At 35.5% G+C, this 20,660-nt stretch overlaps 8 protein-coding genes across 8 annotated transcripts; 4 read left to right on the plus strand and 4 right to left on the minus strand.

Annotated features, from left to right (window-relative positions):
* Nucleotides 1-156: 156 nt before the first annotated feature.
* DFA_07553 (uncharacterized protein) lies at nucleotides 157-867 on the minus strand (the record flags this gene model as incomplete). The annotated part of the gene is made up of 3 exons (XM_004367355.1): nucleotides 157-196; nucleotides 570-674; nucleotides 809-867. The coding sequence occupies 3 exons, from the start codon at nucleotides 865-867 to the stop codon at nucleotides 157-159; spliced, it is 204 nt and encodes a 67-aa protein (XP_004367412.1).
* Nucleotides 868-1,330: 463 nt separating this feature from the next.
* Nucleotides 1,331-2,173, plus strand: expl5 (expansin-like protein; the record flags this gene model as incomplete). The annotated part of the gene is made up of 1 exon (XM_004367356.1): nucleotides 1,331-2,173. One exon carries the CDS (start codon nucleotides 1,331-1,333, stop codon nucleotides 2,171-2,173), a length of 843 nt encoding a protein of 280 aa, XP_004367413.1.
* Nucleotides 2,174-2,243: 70 nt separating this feature from the next.
* DFA_07555 (EGF-like domain-containing protein) lies at nucleotides 2,244-6,369 on the minus strand (the record flags this gene model as incomplete). The annotated part of the gene is made up of 3 exons (XM_004367357.1): nucleotides 2,244-5,285; nucleotides 5,399-5,753; nucleotides 5,846-6,369. The coding sequence occupies 3 exons, from the start codon at nucleotides 6,367-6,369 to the stop codon at nucleotides 2,244-2,246; spliced, it is 3,921 nt and encodes a 1,306-aa protein (XP_004367414.1).
* A 620-nt stretch (nucleotides 6,370-6,989) lies between these two features.
* Nucleotides 6,990-8,204, plus strand: ubl5 (ubiquitin-like protein 5; the record flags this gene model as incomplete). Its single annotated transcript, XM_004367358.1, has 3 exons — nucleotides 6,990-7,149; nucleotides 7,357-7,392; nucleotides 8,146-8,204. The coding sequence occupies 3 exons, from the start codon at nucleotides 6,990-6,992 to the stop codon at nucleotides 8,202-8,204; spliced, it is 255 nt and encodes an 84-aa protein (XP_004367415.1).
* A 249-nt stretch (nucleotides 8,205-8,453) lies between these two features.
* On the plus strand, nucleotides 8,454-9,924 carry kynu (kynureninase; the record flags this gene model as incomplete). Its single annotated transcript, XM_004367359.1, has 2 exons — nucleotides 8,454-8,472; nucleotides 8,576-9,924. The coding sequence occupies 2 exons, from the start codon at nucleotides 8,454-8,456 to the stop codon at nucleotides 9,922-9,924; spliced, it is 1,368 nt and encodes a 455-aa protein (XP_004367416.1).
* A 367-nt stretch (nucleotides 9,925-10,291) lies between these two features.
* DFA_07558 (putative transcription elongation factor B polypeptide 1) lies at nucleotides 10,292-10,697 on the minus strand (the record flags this gene model as incomplete). The annotated part of the gene is made up of 2 exons (XM_004367360.1): nucleotides 10,292-10,488; nucleotides 10,568-10,697. 2 exons carry the CDS (start codon nucleotides 10,695-10,697, stop codon nucleotides 10,292-10,294), a joined length of 327 nt encoding a protein of 108 aa, XP_004367417.1.
* Nucleotides 10,698-11,833: 1,136 nt separating this feature from the next.
* DFA_07559 (Mob1-like protein) lies at nucleotides 11,834-12,664 on the plus strand (the record flags this gene model as incomplete). Its single annotated transcript, XM_004367361.1, has 3 exons — nucleotides 11,834-12,126; nucleotides 12,242-12,424; nucleotides 12,499-12,664. 3 exons carry the CDS (start codon nucleotides 11,834-11,836, stop codon nucleotides 12,662-12,664), a joined length of 642 nt encoding a protein of 213 aa, XP_004367418.1.
* Nucleotides 12,665-13,016: 352 nt separating this feature from the next.
* On the minus strand, nucleotides 13,017-20,508 carry DFA_07560 (putative DNA polymerase epsilon subunit A; the record flags this gene model as incomplete). Its single annotated transcript, XM_004367362.1, has 8 exons — nucleotides 13,017-13,101; nucleotides 13,169-16,773; nucleotides 16,856-17,256; nucleotides 17,325-17,980; nucleotides 18,059-18,244; nucleotides 18,320-19,890; nucleotides 19,957-20,112; nucleotides 20,182-20,508. 8 exons carry the CDS (start codon nucleotides 20,506-20,508, stop codon nucleotides 13,017-13,019), a joined length of 6,987 nt encoding a protein of 2,328 aa, XP_004367419.1.
* Nucleotides 20,509-20,660: the final 152 nt, after the last annotated feature.

Here is a 20,660-nt window from a genome sequence, read left to right on the forward strand (position 1 = left end):
TATTTTGATATTGAATATAAAAGGATATCTATTTCTTCTTATTTTCTCTTAAATCTATTTTTCTATCAATAGATCCGTCTGTGTCATAATCTATAGAATGTATATATATATAATATTTGGATATTATCAAGTTGATTATTATTATTCAGTCCTATACTAGTTGATCCACTTGTAAACCACAATTTCAATAACCAAACTTATAATAATAATAATAGAGCAATATGATCTTGTGTGACCCAAACTAATTAAATTGATCATTGGAAATGAGTCCATCACATGTCCATGTTGATTGATTGAAAATAGTAGTAGTGTAGTTTTGTTAAAGTTGTTATTATTTGCGTTTATATATATTCGATTGTTATTTATTTTAGGGATCAATAGATTAAATTAATTGGTAGTTGGTTCAGATTTTACACTAAAGTTTTAAATTGAGTAAGATGTTAGTGTTTGTTGTTGTTGGCTCTTTAATATTCTGCATGGTTTCACTATCTCTTTCTCTCACTAGAATTGATATATCTCTCCTCCCTTCGATTAAACATCATAATAATAATAATCATCAAATAACGTACGTTTCAAAGATTTCCTTCATATATTTAGATTGTGGAGGAGCTGGTCTATTTGCTCTTCTTCTTTCTTCTGCTTCCTTTTGGATTGCTCTAGTCTTTCTAGTGTGTCTAAATAAAAGTAGTAAATCATGCATGTCAGTATACTATATCTGTAGTTATCAATCGATAGTTCTGTATCTATTCTTTATATCTCGTTTCTCTGTCGACCTATCTAATCTCTTTCTCTCTATTAATCTATTTACCTGATAGCAGCACTAGTCAACTTTCTGCATGACATTGACAAAGAGGATGGAGAGAACATCTTTCTTGTATAGTATGTTATGTAATATATTAATGAACTAGGTAATACGAATAAGTACTGTAGAGGGAAAAAAACGAAAGGTCATGCAAAATATGATCATAAATTTTTTTATTCATTGCTCTCACTCCTCACTCACAAAGTTTGAGGAACACACATCATAGTTATTTGTTTCTTTGATTACATATTTATTTATTCAAAAGAGATAGAGAGATGTGAAAAGAGGAGATAATGAATCGTAAACGGTAGTCTTAAGCTTAAGAAGATCTGCAACACACACGTGCTGCTCGACTCAAAGAAAAAGACAATGAGGCAAATCTGGGGATTTTAAAAGCTCTATCGCGATATTTTATTTGCGATTAAAAAAATCATATGATTGCAACATGGTTTGAAGACCAACCAAACAACCAACCTCCACATGCATACAACAACACATTTTCATTCTTTCTTTCTAACTATATAAAATATGTATAAATTATCTGTATTATTATTATTTGTGTTAACTATTATTTCAGCTGGTGTTTTTGCTCAAACATGTCCATATGATCAAACACCAAGACTGGCCTCTGCAACTCATTACAGCTCGTATACTTTGGGAGGAGGATGCAGTTTTGGTACTCCTTGGAGTTCGACAGGTCCACACACCGCCTACATTGCAGCGCTTAGTGAAGTTTGGTACAACAATGGTACACATTGCGGTAATTGCCTTGAAGTGTCAAATGGCAACAAATCAGTGACTGTCATCATTCAAGATATGTGTCCTATCGAAGGTAACCCCATTTGTAAGAACGACTATCATCTAGATCTCTCGCCAGAGGCATTTGCAGTACTTGGTAACGTCAACGACGGAGTATTGTACAATCTAACCTGGAGAGAAGTTACTTGTGACAATATCTATCCAGAAACTGTACAAGTACAAATTACCAAAGGGTCAAGCCTAACATGGGCCTCTTTACTTGTATTTGGTTACAAAATTGGAATCAAACAAGTACAAATCCAACTCGCCAACTCTACCACTTTTACATCGACCACTCGTTACAGTTACAATAATTTCATTGGTATTAGTCAACAAGAATTGTTCAAGTATCCATTCACTGTAAAGATTATCTCTGATCTTGGTGAATCTATTGAAGTGACCATTCCAGAATTAGAAGTTGAAAAGATCTATGACACCAAACAACAATTTGGTACTGGTGATTGTATTGGTTCAGATTTAATTCTTTCAGTCAATCATGCATCATCATCTCTTCCAATCATTTCAATATTCTCTCTATTATTATTATCAATATTTACTATTCTCATTTTATAAATTAATTAATTAATAAACAAATTTATTTATTTATTCATTTTGTTTATTTTGTTTATTTTGATTATTTTGTTTATGAAGATGATCTTGCACTCATTTTAATATGCATTGCAATCTTTCTAAGTGTATAATTCTTTTTAACAATAAAGATGGTTATACATATGAGAGCGGCTGCTCCAACCACTGAACATACTACAATCACAGGTACCTTCCATTGATTCTTTTCACTGCCACAATCATTTGAATTAAATTTAATTAAACTACCAAAGTTTGGATCTATAATAGCTTGATTGGCAAAATTTGGAACTGTAATGGCTGCCAAAACTTGAAATGCATTATTTTGTTGTTGTTGTTGTTGATCTTTTAAAAGATTGTATAATTGATCATTTGATGGTAGGATTGAAACACGACTAGTGTAATATCTATCATCTACAATAACTCTGTCTGCAAACTTTGCGTGCATGGTAGCTCCACCAGCATAAATTTCAAACCAAGAAATATTATCATTTTGGTCGTTGAGGAATGAAGTTTCTTGATCTTCACATTGATACTCTGTTTGCTTGTCTGTGATGGCCGAATAAATTGCTTCTAAACTATTGACTTGTCCACTAAACGTCCAATTATAAATAGTTATTTCATATTTGATTGAATTGGTTGGCATTGTAATTGGTTCACCTGCAAAGTAAATAATAGTCTCTTTTGAAAAGATTGTGAGGTCTAATTGAACTGAACAAGTGTCATTTGGAAAATGTCCCTCGAATCTTTCTTTACTTGCAATGCTACTACTAGTGGTGGTCGACGAGTTGAATGGGAGCGATGATCGATTAGTCCATTTGATATCAGACATTGGTAAAGTCTTGATTGGTTGGTTATCCATATCAACCTCTCTAAGATATGATAGAGAGACTGAAAAGTTGTATCCTGTACCTGGAATAAAACTATTACCTGATTCACCAATCACTGGTGGTTTGACTATTACTTCCCCTTCTCCATCTCCATTGTCAATTAAGGTTGAACAGTTGTATCCAGTATATCCAGATTGACAATCACAACGACCAGTTTTGTTGTTACAAGTACCATGTTGAGAGTCACATTGTGGAAGACACAATTTATAAATATTGAAAAAGAACATGTTTTTGGTGGTTACCAATCCATCAACTTCAACACGTACAGGTAATGCCATTCCATTGGTATTGGATAAATTGGAATTGACAGCATTCAAAGTACATGTTAAATAGGTAGAGTTGAATACACTGACATCTGAACAAGACGTATTTCCAATAAGTACAGATACACCAACCGATGCAAAACTAGACCCTACAATAGAGACTAGACCAGTTGAATTGGAATCAATCGATGATACCAAATCAATAGTAGGATACTGATAATTTAATTGATATTTAAAAGTAAATATACTGCTGTATACAAGTGTAGCATTAAATGATCCAGTTCCAGCTGCAATAGGGCATTCTAATTGATAAAGAGGTGCACCTTGTACCGATGTACAATTGACTGAATAAGGAGGTATACCATTCTTTGATACACTCAAACCCAAGTTGAGGGGAGTACCAGATGTATCTGTATTGGCAAGGAATCTACCGGTAACTGTAATACTGCTACCACCTGTGATACTTGGTGATGGTCCAACTGACATGATGTATGGACTAAGAGTAATAATTGACAATTGAGATGTCAACGGTCCAACAGCAACTGAAAAGTTACCTTGTCTTGCTTCATATGGTATATAAGCTTCAATTTCAGTGTCAGAGTATGATAATAGTTGAGTTTGGTTGATTTGACCTGTACCTGTACCTGGACCATTACCAAACATAATAACAGGTGGAATAGTTAGAATTTGGAATCCAACACCTGTTAATATTAATTTGGGTGTTGGTCCAAAGGCAACTGATATTTCAGTGATGGCAGGATTGACAACTTGTAAATAAGTACTGGCAATTTGACTAGACCCTCCCAAACTAACGGAAACAGTGCATAGACCAGCCGATGTAAATGGGGGGACTTGTACTTCAAACTGAGTGTGTGGTACTACCATGGTTCCAGTTGGTAGTGTGACTGACCCATCAAGAGTTTGTAATTTGACCGTTAAAAGAGATGGATCGGTGTAAAAGTTGGTTCCGGTGACTGTAACCTTACCACCAAGTATTGAGATACGAGTAATATTGGTGATGGTTAGTGGAAGGTATTGCAAGTACTGAACACCCGTTGCAACTACTCCATCGACCGAGAATGATAAAAGATAAGGTCCACCATAAAACGGTGGCGTTTGAATAGATGGCGATCCAAAGGGTGGTACATACTGTCTCTGCAAAGTGACAGTTTGACTTGAAATCGTTACACTAGAGAATAAATGTCCATCATTTAGAGTGGCAAGTGTTATATTGGAGCCAGAAGTAAGAGAATATACTGTAGAGGCATTATTCTTCCAAGTAGGTGCAACATTACCAAACTCCATAAAAGTATAGTATCCTCCAACACCCGATGTGACAGTAGTTGTAAATTGACCGTTTAAAGCGTTGAAAACTAGTATACTGCCTTGTGCAGGTGTAGGTGGTGCTACTGGCGAGTATGAAGTCGTTGCCTGACCATTTTTAGGTCCATAAGACCATTTCCAAGAGTTTGATCCACCACCACCACCGCCACCTGCAGTAGGTGGGACAGCAGGTACCCAATAACTATATGGAATGGTTTTGGCGGGATCTGAAATGACATAATATGCATTGATAGAAGTAGCTATACTAAACATTGATTGATCATACATTAAACCAAGATGAGCCAATGTATTTCTCATCATTGTGTTGTTGACAATCTTTAGAGCATTGTTTAGGTCTGCACCAGACCCATAGTATGCATAAAATTGTTGTGTCGGTTCATAATACCATGGTACCTTTCTAGCACCCCATGTAACATTATTGATAGTAATTGTAATTGGTAATAGAGTCAATGCAAATGCTTGAAGTGACATACTAGGTGTACAAACCAATACCATCGAATAATCTTGAAACCAATTCAATCCATTACATGGATAGTTTTGTTTTGAAAATTTAATATTAATAGAATTTAAATCAACATTATTTCCAAAGTTTGATCCAACAATCTAAATATAGAAAATAGAAAATAGAAAGTAAAAGAAAATAAATATAAATATTAATTATTAATAAATATTAATATTAATTATTTGTTTGTTTGTTTGATTGTGAATAAACATACAGTGAGTAAAGGTTTGGAAATGGTTGGTGGATAGATATATGCTACATAGGGTGGTTGGAATTGATAAATGCTATGAGTAGTATTGGTTGGACCTATTATAGTGACGTTGAAAACACCTGAATTCGGTGTGATACTACATGTAGATTGTCCAAAAGCATCACCACTCTTCAAATTACATGAAAATACATTTTTTGGAGATGTATCATTTGTGCCCAACCGAGCAAATCTTAGTGTGGTAGTTGAATTGACCGATGGAACATAAGAACCCAATACATTGGAAACTTTAATAACATTATCTTGTGCCAAAGCTGGTTTTAATGCAGGTTCATATAATCCACCAAATTCACAAATATATCTAAATAAATAAAAAGAGAAAGAGAGAAAGAGAAGGTTAATTTAATGATTTAATTATTATTAAATTAATGAATTAATATTTTGAATAGTTACCCAGTATTTGTATAATCTAAAGGATTACCATCCCAAGAATCATAACGACCATCACGTACAACAACATTGAGATAATTATTATTGACTAGATTATTTGGTTGAGCAAATGACCATGGACAATGAGTGTAACAACGGTCTTGATACAAATCATAAAATAGGAAACCTGCTTCTGGACCATCGTCATAGGACCACAGAGAAAAGTCATTCTTTGCACTACCAGACAACCATGCACGTACATCGGTTCCTGTATTCTGTGGAAACACCTTGTCCATGACAAAACGCCATTCCAACTCTGAGGTAATCGTTACCAGGTATCCTGCCAATCCACCATATGTACTCTGTCTACATATAGTCTGTGCAGTAGAGTATGACACAGCTGCTGGTTGATAAACATAGTAATGATCATTATATTCAAATTGTTGTTGTGATTCTACATTTTGAAAGAAAAAGATTAATAATAACAACAATGATGATACGATCAATGGTGAGGACGATCCAATTTTTGAACCACTCGTCTTGATCATTATTGATTGATTATTATTGGGGGTTTTTTTTGATTATTATTTATATGTTTATGTATGTGATGTGTGTTATGTGTATGTTTGATAATAATAAGAATGAACAATGAGATCTATGACTAAAAATACAATTGATAGGAGGGAGGGTTGTAGAATCAACTACCACCTCCTCCTTTATTCGAAACAGTTGGAAGATTTCAACGTCTGTCTGTTCGCAGATGAATAAATAATTTTTTTTTATTGGGATCGACCTTGAGAGAGCAGCCCATCTCCCTCTCCCATTGTGCACAAGTCGTTTTGCTTCCGAAAGTGCCAAACTCGTTAAAACATGATATTTCTCTTTAAAAAATAAAGGTAGATGAGAGGGGGGGTGTTCAAACTCACCAAACAGACTGTTACGATCTTAACTTGAATCGACTACTTTAAAGTCATCTTGGGAAATCTATCTATCTATCAATCATTAAAAATCTATCTTCTTATCTTACAAATTGAATTGATGAAGATTGATAAATGAAATAAATTAACCGAAACGAATAAGGAAAATTTAATTTGTGAGCTTCGTTTCAAACAGTTATGTTTATGTGTGCATTGTTTGTTTTCGAGCTATAGCGCCAGAGGAATAGAAAATGATAGAAGTAGTGTGTAATGACCGTCTAGGTAACAAGGTTAGAGTAAAAGTGAATAGCGATGATACTATTGGTGATTTGAAGAAGGTTTTATCTGCTCAAATTGGTATCAGACCAGAGAAGATTAGATTACAAAAATGGTACAATGTTTATAAAGATCGTATGTAGAGTAGAGTAGAGTAGAGTCAACACAAAGTAAAGTAGTTATTTATTTACTAACATATCATTGCATTACATTACATGATGATATCTAGATATTACATTGGCAGATTGTAAGTTTATTTTTAAATAATAAAGAAATGATATGATAGATTAACAATTATATTAATGATTTCTTTTCTTTTCTTTTCTTTTCTTTATATAACAGATGAAATCAACGATGGAGACGGTTTAGAACTTTATTGTATGTACTATTAGATTTAGATTTAGATTTAGATATCAAACAAACTAACACAACTTTAATCTCTCTCTCTCTTTCTAGACAATTAATTATTAACATCATATGTTGGGGTCTATTGGGGCAAATAATTAAGACCGGTCCATATTACATTCATTGGGTAATATTGGTTGGTTGGCTGGTTGGCTGGTTGTGCGGACAATGATAAGTCCTTGACAAACATTTAACAACAACCAGTAGATATATATTATATTATCTATCAGTGCGCAATAAAATAAATAAATAAACAGAATGTGAATAGAACGGAACACCTGCACACACACAACCGCCCTCATTCATTCATTGCATCGAATGACCCACTAATCCATCATATTCTGTTGAAGATTTATAATTCATTGTCACCCTCCCTCTCCCTTTCTTTTGGAAAGTTGGATTGAATCTTCCACATGCAATGACCATAGAATCCAATTCTTTTTTCAATGCTGTCTTCTTTATAATAGCGAAACCCCTTTCTTCTTTGCTGCATTGAAATTCCCCTCCCCGTTAAACACAACAATGATATCTTTCTCTCTCTCTCTCTCTCTCTCTCTCTTTCTTCTTTCAACAGTTTAGAGGCCAACACAATAAATAAATACAATTAATTAATCTCATTTCATTCAAAGCCTGCCTTGAGCAAAAGGGATCGAACTCGTAGAATAGAAGACAAACTTTTTCCACCTCGTCATTTAATTTTTATAAAAATATTTATAAAATTTGCAGCAGGGAGTGGATGTAATATTCTAAAATTCGAATCTAGAACAAACGAACTACTCTTTTAAAAACATTCGACTACCAAACAAATAATCAACAAAAAGCAGTGGGAAAACCGAGAGAGAAATCAGTGTGTGTGTGTGTGTATAAAACAACAAGAGGATAGAGATAGAGATAATAACACAACACATAACAGCAGTCAATCATCACCATATTTATATAAATATATATTATACCCATATCATTCACCAACCATTCATTCATTCATAAAGTAGAATTCTACTTTAATTAAACAAAGAAAAGAAAGAAAGATAAAAATGACAACTTTAATTATAGGTATGTTTGTTTATCTATCTGATTGAATAACTATATCATCATTGTGTATACACATATACTTAAATTAAAAACTTTTTAATAATTTATTTATTTGTGTTTATAGAGGAAGCAAATAGATTAAGAGCAAATATAAATGATGCAGAATTTGCAAAGTTGATGGATTTAAACGATCCACTGAAATCATTTAGATCAGAGTTTTATATACCATTGTTGAAAGATATAGCAAAATGCGAAGAAAAGAAACAATGCGACCAAGAAGTCATATATCTTTGCGGAAACAGTTTGGGTTTGCAGCCAAAAGAGACACGTAACCAGTTGGACAAGTACTTGAACGATTGGCAACGCTATGCCGTCGAGGGACACATGCGTGGTGACCATCCATGGATTTCGATCGACGAGCAGGTGCAACAGCTGCTCGCCAACGTGGTGGGTTGTTTGCCAAGCGAGTGTTGTCCCATGAACACCTTGTCGGTCAACCTTCACATGATGATGGTTCGTTTCTACCGTCCAACCGCCACACGTCACAAAATTGTCATTGAACAAGGTGCTTTTCCCAGCGACCTCTATGTCACTGAGTCGCAACTCCGATACCATGGTTTCGATCCAGAGACATCGATCATTAAAATAACACCTCGCCACGGCGAGACTACACTCAGACAAGAAGACATTGAAGACACTATCAGACGCGAAGGCTCGTCGATTGCACTCGTCATGTTGTCTGGCGTACAATTCTTTACCGGACAATTCTTTAATATTGAAAAGATTACAAGTTTGGCTCACCAAGTTGGTGCCTATTGTGGTTGGGATCTCGCACATGCCGTCAACAATGTCGAATTACGTCTCCACGATTGGAACGTCGATTTTGCATGTTGGTGTAGTTACAAATACCTAAATTCTGGCCCCGGATGTATCGGAGGTCTCTTTATCCACGAAAATCACACCCGCGACAACGCCGGTCTTGGCAAGGACGACGACCCTCGCTTTGTCGGCTGGTTTGGCAACAAGTTGTCCAACCGTTTCCACAAGGAGATGATCTTCCAAGCTGAAAAGGGTGCTTTGGGATACAGATGCTCCAACCCATCGGTCGCCGATGTCACTGCCCTCCGTACATCACTCGAGATTGTCAACCGTGCCACATTACCAGCTCTCCGAGCCAAGGCACGTCTCCTCACAGGGTATCTTGAATACCTCCTCCATCACGAACTCGACACTGACTCTAGCACCGTCAACATCATCACTCCAACCGATCCAGCCCAACGTGGCAGTCAACTCTCCCTTGAAATCACCGGTGGTGCTGCCAATGCCTGTCTCCTCAAATCTCGTCTCTGCAATTCCGGCGTAGTCTGTGATGTCAGAGAACCATCTGTTCTCCGTGTTGCTCCAACCCCTCTTTACAATTCATTCTCTGATGTTTATAATTTCGTTCAAATCCTTAAACATTCTTTAAATTAAAAAAGACTTAAAATTAAAACTGTTTAATAAAAATAATAATAATAATAATAATAATATATTACTAATAATAATAGTATTTGTATTTGTATATGTTTATATTTTTTTTTATTTATTTACAATTCTCTATGTTTTCTTTTTTCTTTTTCTTTGTTTCAACAATTAATTTTAATATTAAATATTATTTGCCTCTCCTAATTCCTTTTTTAATCATGATATATATTATAATACAATGCGATTAATTGGGAATGCGTGAGTTTGGGTGTGATTGTACAATATTATTTATAATTGGTTGATGATGATCAGAGAGAGAGAGAGATAGGGATAGGATATCTATCCTATCCTATCTTCTTTTGGTCGTCAACAACTCTTATGTGTCCAAAAAGTGAGCACAGAGTAACAAGTCTACAACAATCTTATCGTTGATTGGGAATTCTGGAAGATCGGTAGTACTGTTGGTATACTTGTTCTTAAAATAAAAGTATTGAATCACCTTTTCAAGAACAGCAGTAGAGATTTCTCTGAATCTAATTTCACTGTTTTGGTCTTCAATAAAGTTTGAATTGTCTAAAGATAACATATATATATATATGTTAGTTTTTATCTACATCTATAAGTACTGTCTCTATTACTGATTGCTACATACCTCCACCAAGCATAGATTTGATTGTACCAGAAACATATGACATCTTTCTAGAGAGAACAAATTCGTGTCCTGTAGAACTATATAATCTTAATATATCATTTTGTAAATCGTTATTTTGTTCGTCAGACATCTTTTCAAACTTATCTAACTTTTGAGTATATGTATGTATGTGTATATATAAAACAATAATAAATAAATGAAATAATATCTGCTTGAGTTTGTTGATGGTGTGAGATGCCTACCAAACTTTGTAAATCAACTCTCTTTCAAGTTTTTTTATTTTATTTTTTTTTAATTTTTTCTTTTTTGTTTCTGATCTCTTGGGCTATGACACAAGACGAAGTCTTCTTGCTTTCTTTAATATATCTTAACAAATGTATGTCATAATTATTTCTAAAACTAAAATCTCCTCTCTCTATTCTTTTTCTAAACTATCGAGATGATTAACATGGTTGTGATTCGTTCACTTCCATGCACCACGCTTAAGTGCATTGCAGAGAATACCACGATATGATCCTCAACAAACAAAATACTATTTTTTTCTTTTTTTTTCTATTCCTCTCCTTTTTTTTATACTCATCTTTATATCTAACCCATTTCTTTTTTCTTTATTCACTTTTAACAGATAAATTCAATACAACCTTAAACTTGAGCTTCTTTTAAAATGTAAGTTTTAAACAAAAAAACCGAACGATTGGCAGTGACAATGATGATCAAAAGAGAAAAAGGATGTGTATTTGAGATGATTAACATGGTTGTGATTCGTTCACTTCCATGCACCACGCTTAAGTGCATTGCAGAGAATACCACGATATGATCCAATACCTTCCAATCTTTTTTTAATCTCTTTGTCACTAACCAACCAAACCAACAATCATAATTTATTATATCTCTTTATTCTAAATACTAATCCATTTCTTTTTAATAATTTACAGTTTGATTATCCTTTTTCCTCTTGAATTTGATCATTGACCTATATGTCCAACCAAACCTGTACAAATAATAAATACAAAAATAATATCATACAAATAATATCAAATTCTCTTGTCCTTTTCCTTTATCTATCTTTAAATGAATTAGCCAATTATTTGTTTATACCCAAGAGAGAGATATGTATCTGTCGATACTCTAAAAAAAGAACAAAGCGATTTTTTAATTTTTTGTGAATTTGTTGATGAAGCCAAACCTCAAGATAGATTTTAAAAGTATAACTTTGCAAAACTAGTTTACAACACAGATATTAGATAGATATATATAGAGAGAAAGATGTTCAAGATATTCAAAGGAAAGGATAAAGACAGCAGTGTTTCATTCAAGAACAACTTTAGACCAAAGAAGCACCCAGCTGGTACTACAAGATACACTTTGAGAAAGAGTTGGAAGGCTGGTTTGCTCAATGGCACCATGATCAAGGACTCTGTCAAGTGTCCACAAGGAGAAGACGAAAATGATTGGGTTGCCATCCACACTATCGAAATCTACAACACTGTCAACTACTGTTATGCTTTTGTTCAAGATTTTTGTACTGATCAAACATGTCCAAAGATGACTGGTAACAAGTATGTTGTGTGTGATTAATCAATCAATCAACCGAACAGTACTGTGATCATATGATTAATGTTATCTTTTTCTATATCTACTACTACTACTACTACTACTACTACTACTCTATAGAGCTACTTATTTATGGTCAGATGGTAAAGATAAACCACAAGAGTTACCAGCAAAAAAGTATATCGATAATTTAAGCAATTGGATTGCTGATCAAATTGATAATACCGATATTTTCCCAATTGGTGATAGTTATAGCAAACAATTTAAACCAGCTGTTAAGAAAATCCTTAGTAGAATCTTACGGTATGTTCAACTTAATGAATCGATCAACTTATAGGGTATTATTATTATTAACACATTGTCCCATCTATATACAGTGTATATTCACATATTTACCATGAACATTGGAGCCAAATTAAATCGGTTGGTGCTGATAAGCATATTAATACTTCACTCAAATACTTCCATTGCTTTGTATTAGAGTTTGGACTTGTCGATGATACTGATCTTGGTTTGATGAAGAATGTTTTCGATTCCTTATAAATACAAACAATTTAAATTTAATACTCTTCTTACTAGCACTGGCTTACAATATGGTAGTGCAACTAAACGACAACAACAACAACAAAACAAACAATTATATCCTTGAAAAGGATTTTTAATATTTTTGTAAGTGGATATCAATAACGTCCTCTTGTAATGAACTAATCATTAATTTTAATTAAAATTAGATAGGTAATTTATGTATAGATGAATAATCAAGGAAATAACAACAAACAAACAGATAGAAAAAAAAAAACCAAAACCATTTAAATAAACAATTTGTACTATTATAAAATCAAATTTGTTTTTTGTTTGTTGGTAAGTATTATTAATAATTTATTATTTATGTTTTTTAATGTAAATTAGTTAGATCTTGTACAATTTCCAATAACCATTCAAATTGATAGTATTTTGCTATATTTTTAAAGATTGTTAAACTAAAAAGAAAAAGATTAATTAAATGATCTAAATATTTTACATTGATTGAATATTTTGTCAACTTACTCTCTATTAAAATCAGAACTATTTAGACGACATTGCCATTGACCAGAGCAGGTAGCACATATTTCGGAAAGATTGTCAGCTTTGATTTGACCACATTTCTGGCACTTGAAATCTTGTAAATGATAAGAAAGACTACGACGTTGGACAGTCTCGACGAGGACACTTTCGATAAGTGATCTATTGTATGGATTGTGACAAGCTGAACATGCAAGCTTGCTGGTACCGTCGGTAGAAGAATGATCTTCACGTAAAAGATCCAAATCACGGCAATTGTAACAGGTTGGACAGATGACATCTGGCATGACAAACGAGAGACAAGGATCATTGAATTTGGCTTCATCAGAGAATTCTCTGATATTGATCATCTTCATCAAGTTTTTACGGAGTCTTTGGACATTAGAGTAGAGTGAACGATCGAGTGACAGAGTGTGACATACAAACTTGACAAACTCGAGTGATGGATTGGTCATACTCAAATGACTGCCTGGCAAGCTTGGGAAAAGATGTATAGCATCACTGTGATCCGATACTCTTAGACTTTGAACCATTTGGAAGATTCTATTACAATCGACAACCTTTTCCCATTTGAATGGTTGGAATTTCTCTTTTTCAATTTCATTCCATTGATCTTGTGATGGATTCTTTGATGGTTCTTTTTGTTGAGATGATGATGATGGTTGATCAACATCAATTGTGCCATTATTATTATTATGATCATCTTGATTGGTTTGATCCTTTTCCTTTTCCTTTTCCTTTTTATCAGATGAAGAAACCATTCTTTCCATTTCCTTGTCAATAGTTTGAGAATAAATATGAAGTTTACGAATGTAATCAGAGATGACAAGCAAGAAAGAGGTTTGGAGTGACTGTGGTAGGAAATCTGAAATATTCCAATGTGATTCCAATTTACCGTCAATAGTGTCGGGGGAGTGATTTCTTCTTTTCTCTGTGGAACCTTCTAATTCTTCTTCTTCCTCTTCTTGTTCTTGATCCTTTTCTTCTTCAACTGATACACCAGAATAGTTACTGCTATCCATCCATAAAAGATTGTGCCAACATTTAACTGGTTTGATGTTTAACCAAGAAAAGAGTTCTTTCTTTTTGATGACAGCTAGAATGTATTGGCAGTAGGCCTTTGCATCTTCGACCGTTTGTTTTTGAGTACAAATGATTAATTTGTTAAAGTTGCCATAGATGATTTTAGCACCTAGTTTCTTGAATTCAAACACCAATTGAAGGAACACCTTTTTCATGAGACCGTGGAGTGTACGATGTAGGATGGGATCGTAGAGTCCAGAGTAGGGTGAACTAATCCATCTGTAAAAGTGGGTCAATAGGATGGATGGGTATTGGTGAGCACGTTTGTTGCCCATGACGAGATCCAATGACCACTTGGTCACTAACTTTCTAAGAATGTTAAATTCCTTGTCACAGCTGTTGAGATGTGTCATTTGTTTGTTGTTGAGTCTTGACGGGGCCTGTGTTGGTGTTTGCTGTTGTTGCTGCTGCTGGTGTTGCAGTTGTGATGCTTGGGTGAATATAGTTGGGTCACCATTATTTAGTTCACCTCCAATGATACCTTCAATGTCGGCAAGATGAGCAGACTCGAGGATAGTGTTGACTGCCAGATTGGCAAGATCGAGTTCAAAGCAAACGGTGCTGTAAGAGTCGGGTTGATTGATTTCAATCTTGGGTAGTTCCTCGTGGAATTTAGCATCGTCTTCTTCAGTTCCTCCAAGGTCGGGAGAGTTGGAGTAGGACATCCAGAGTAGGTGACTCGAGTCGGTCAACAGTCTCGAAAACTCGGTGTCAGTGACCATTTGGGCATAGTCGCCACCTACAAGATTGCCAATTGGAATGTTGGAGTAACGGGCCATACCGACATAATGCATCCACCATTTATCAACCTCTTCGTATCTCGTGGCAATTGGCTTGATGCAATGCACCTCCCAATTGAATGGCGAGTAGTTGGAGTCTTGGTCGTGGTATGGCATGGCCACCTTGGGGAACTCTCGCAATGCTGGAATGTCGCGTTTCATAAACTCTGAGCACTGGGTAATAACAATGGTAGCACCTCTACGAGCACCAATATAAACTTGCAGCTGTGCATTGACCAATTTCTTGGCCCCATCAATCGACTTTCCAATCTCTAATGAGAATTTAACGTTTGGATGTTTTTCAGAGAGTGAGTTGAGTAGCTTGTCACTGATATTGTGGCTAGTGTACGGGTTGGCATAGATGATGGTGGCAGTATGATTGTGCGAGTAGAATATAGCATAGACACCATCTTTACCATCCTTTTTGGCGTTGGCATAGACATAGATGGTGTGGAAGTTTTGTTGAGCCAAATAGCTTTGTTGCTTGTCTGGTCGATTTTGGATATCTTCGAGTTGATACTTGGTGTTGTTGTTGTGGACAGTCTTGAGGTCAGCTCGCACCATTGCAGCGACACAACCAACTTGGATGATGGCACGTTGATCGAGTTCCACCTTGGTCTCATAGACACCCTCTGTGTCGGGGTCTGTAAAGATGTTGCTGATCGATCTAGACTGTGTGATATAGTCTTCTTCAGACATGGAATTACGTGTCAGATACAATCTCTCTTTGGAACGTGGTGGTGCTACCAACACCTTTTTGGCGCCTTCAAGAGGTGGTTCCTCACTAAAGCTGTTGATGTAAAACACTCTGTTGACCTGCACCTTGATTGGAACAATCATGTCTCCAATCAAAGACCAAAAGATAAACACGCCAACTGCTCCACTCGGTTCAATCGAAATGACTTGCCACAATCCCTTCTTGACTGCTTCGTTTTGCGTAGAGAATTGTTGTGCCAAGTGTCCAACACGGTTTTCTTCGCCTGTAAATCGACCCAACTTCTTTGCTTTGATTCGTTCTCTTAACTTTCTCCACTCTTTCTTTTTACAAGATAACCATCCACTGAAATTATCTTCCATCTTTGGTGCCTTTGAAATGGTTGGTCTTGCGGCAGCAGAGGTCGCGTCAACCGTAGAATCACCCTTTTTGAAAAAGTCTGTAATGGATTGTTGCTTTATCTTTTTCTTTGATTTCAATTGAACTTGCTCGTCCTCTTCATCATCATCATCATCATCATTGTCATCATCATCCTTATCCTTTGGTTGATGATCTTCATCATCTGAATCAATGACTTGAATCTTTGCTCTCTTTTTGTGCTTGGTAAAGACTGGCTTTGGAAGATGTGCGAATCTCTTGTCAAACATCGATTCCATATCCACCTCTCCTGCTGCAGCACCAGTATCCGCCTCTCCTGGTTTCTGTGCAGAAAAGAAAGATGTGATGGATGTTTGTTTACGCAACTCTGTCTGTTTTTTTAGTTCCTTTAAAATCCAGTCGGGATGGATAACACGTGGAACAGGGTTGGAAACATTTTGGAGTGCAGCAGGAATGGTAATCATCTTTTGAATGACACCACTTAGACGTTGACGATAATAGTCCCAATCGATAATATCCTTTAGTTGACTATACCCATTAGTCCATTTCTTGAGGAAAAACGCTCTTTTATCTTCATCAGTTTTAAAGATTTCAACTGGAATTGTTCTTTCTGTTACTGGTGCTCCATGTGGTTTCTAAAATAAATAAATAAATTAATAAATAAATAATTAAATTTAAATTATATTTCTTTTTTTTTCTTTATCTTTTTTTACATACACAAGAAATAATATAACTTGTAAATAAACCAGCATCTTTAACAATTTCATCACCAAGGAATTCACACATTTTACGAGCAGTACCAATGGCACTACTCTTTTGACCTTCGTATTCTGTGAGTTTTCTACTCATCTTGCTACTCTCTGTAATTAATCTAATCAACTCGTCTTCTTCGTATCCATCGGCATGACTGTCCAATAGATCAAGCCAACGATTAGCAGTGGTTGCAATAGCATTGTAACATGATTCCAAACTATCACCCTTCATGAAATATTGGAACAACTCTGTTTGGAATGATTTAATTAATTCCAACTCTCCTCTTCTTTTAACTTCAAAACCTTTAAGTTCACAAATTCCTCCTTGTTTGTTAAATACTACATATCTCTTTTTTAACTTTACATCTGAAAGAAAGAAAGAGTGAGTATAAAATATCTATATTTATCTATTTATCTATATATTTGATATTTACCTTTTTCTTTACCAGTAGGAATAAACATACAACCATAAGGACCATCAGATTCAAATTGAATACTACATTCATTACGAATGGTATAGGTTTTTGTGATGGGGTCATATTCTTGGTATTGATGATTGGTAAAAGATTCGGCAACCTTGTCATTCAAAAGAACGTTGAGGAAATTAAACTTTTTAGTTTTACCTCCTTTGGTTTTGAAAGCAAACTCTTCTGGGAATCGTTCTGGCAAGATACACCAAATACCATCGGTATCCAATTCAAGAGGTCTACCCAATTGTTCGACAGATTCACGAGCATTCTTGATAATGTTTGAACCAGTGTGTGTTACGATACCGGCCATCTCCATTGAATACCATCTCGAACCCTTTCTCATTACGTAACCATAGAAAGAATTGAGAATACACTTGTGAGCAAGTTGCATCGATTCGTACATGACCACCATACCAACACATTTCTGGTAGTCGTGACTACCACTTGCACCCTTTTGAGATTGATCCAAATTATTTTTCCATTCACTATGCAACGCCTTGTATTCATACCGACGATCTCTAAATAATTTAACAGTATCTACATAGAATGAATTCTCTCTCATACAAACTGTATCTGATCTAATTTCACTTGAAACTATATGATTTTTTTTATATACTTTTCTATAAAAAATAATATATTAATATATATGCTCTCTTTGAGAAGAAGATATATCTATATCTATATCTATTTCTATTTACCTTGAATATTCTTTTAATCTCTTTTTTAATAATATATTTTGTTCTTCATTTGGTAAATCATTAAATGATTTTTGTTCACCATTGAAAACATGATTCTCATATTCCAATTGTTGTAAAATTAATTTATATTCACTTGATGTTGCTGGAATATAATCTCCTCTCCATTGCCAATTTAATGTTCTTTGACTAAATAAATAAAATTAAATTAATAAATAAAATAAACTATTTCTATTACTATTCTATTATATTATTGATATTTACCAATTACTTTCAGGTTTGTTATAAACACAGGTGGCACAATATTCTTCACTTACCATACTGGTAGGTTGAAGACGATTGGTTAGGATAATATTTGGATACATGGCAGATACATCAAGATGGTAGATGAGTGGATTACTCATTGAATTAGGTTCGTTTCGGAGATGAGTGAGACGATCGAGAATATCTTGACGAATGGATTCATAATTGACAATATCATTCTTGTCGGTGAGTTCAGCTTCCTTCATGGCTTGGTTGAGAATACGGTCAATGTTTTTAATGTGTTCGTTGAGTGCGTTGACATCGAGATTGAATTGAGTTGGAACGTCGTATCGGAAAATACCACATTCAAGACATTCGACGTGACCACCGACATAGGTCTCAGTCTCTAGTAAATGACCTTTGTAAAACTTGCGATTGTCTTCGATATGTTTGTTGGGGTAGATGACATTGACACGGAATGCTTCAGTCATGAGCAGTGCCTCACATAGCGAGCCGGACCCTTTACGGAGCACATCTTCGGGGTTGTAGGGGATGATGTTACAGAGCGAAAAGATGAATGGATGGACATAGGTCATGTACAAGTAGTAGGTACCGACCGTGTCAGAGACAGAGTAGTTGGCAAGTGTCTCGGGGTCGTCGCGTGCCGCCGTGATCATCTCTTCGGCGTCAATCTCGACTGGGTTGTAACGCAGTTTCTTTCGGATAACCTCTTTGAGACGATGTGAGCCGTGGGGGAGGTACGAGTCACGCTTGACCCAGTAAAAGGCGTCCATGTGGACGGCTGTACGACCGCGGTACTCGTCTTGCTTGTTGCGCACGCCAATCTCGCGGAACATGTCCAGTCCGTGGACGAGTGCACGTGCTTCGATAAACGGCCAATCGAAACTGTCACCATTGTATGTCACAAAGATGTGTGGACGGATCTGACGCACATGCGAAAAGAACTTGACCAGCAAGTCACGTTCATTCGGCTCGTTAAACACCTGGAACGGACCCTCGTACTCTGGTTTGGGTGTGTACTCAAAGTCACCAACATCGGCACTCACAATCGACCTGTTGGTGATGAGGAAACCCTGGCGATCGACCATATACGAGATCATCATAATCTCGTCATACTCGGCGTTTGAAAACTTGAGTGGCAAATGCGTCGTCTCGATATCAAACGCCAAAACACGTGGGTCGGGACGGTCGACACGTTCGTGCAACACTCGTACCGTCGTGGGCATAGTTGGCGACTCTTTGGTGATTTCATACCACAGACCGACACGGATCTCCAAGTCGATGGCGCCACGTTGGTAGTAGGTAACATCGCTCTCACGCATATCCATAATATACTCGGTTGCCGATTTTAGCTGGTGATGTTGTTTCTTGCTATTATGACTGCTCGTACCCGACATGGACGATATACTATTGTACTTGGAGTATGGGTCTTCGTAGGCCTCGGTCGTCGACACTCTAATCTTATTCTTTTTAATAATTGGTATCAACTCGTTTCTAATCTCCATCAATGTTTGAACATTAAAGAATCTAATCTTTAAATATACTTTTTTAATTCCAGATAAATGATTTTCCTAAAGTAAAACAAATCAATCAGTTAGTGAATTGCAAAATGACAAAAAGAGGATATATGTACATACCAAATCCAAATCTTCTTTTTCACAAGCTTCAATACCTGCAATCTTATTTTCATACTTTCTCTTTAGATATGATTCAACTTCAGATTGATGTCCTTCTTTAACAAAGATATAAAAGTATGGATTATAAATGATCCATTCTCTAAATGCTGTTGCATCCTAAAAATATTCACAAATATTGTTAGTATATATATTATATATATTAAGATTATTGAATATGTATCTTACATCTTGAATGAAAACCAATTCCAAAGATGCTTTGTCAACTCCAGTTTCTTTGTCGCGTGTCGAACTTGGATTTATGTTGATGAGCCAACCATGTCTAATTTTGACCCATTCATCATCTTCATCTACATCTATCTTTGAGGTTTGTTGTTGTTGTTGTGTTGATGATGATACAGTAGCTAGATCATCGTCGTCAAAGATAACCTCCAAATCGCTGTCATCGTCACTTTCATCAGAATCATCAGCCTTTTTATACATTGCTCTATTACTATAATAACTAGAGTCTTTGGCAGCATTGCCATTGCCTTGCTGTTTAGACGAGTATCCCATCTTCTTTCCTTCCTTTCAACTCTCGTATTATATTATACTATTATCGATCGATTATAATCTTCCCAATCAACGACACTTAAGTAGTTGATAGTTTATAAACCTTTAATAGTACTAGTGAGTGAGTGAGTGAGTGAGATTAGTTGGGTTGTATT

Source organism: Cavenderia fasciculata, assembly GCF_000203815.1.
Source record: "Cavenderia fasciculata unplaced genomic scaffold Scf_ET2XIPL01CNAVH-3, whole genome shotgun sequence".
Classification (NCBI taxonomy): domain Eukaryota; phylum Evosea; class Eumycetozoa; order Acytosteliales; family Cavenderiaceae; genus Cavenderia; species Cavenderia fasciculata.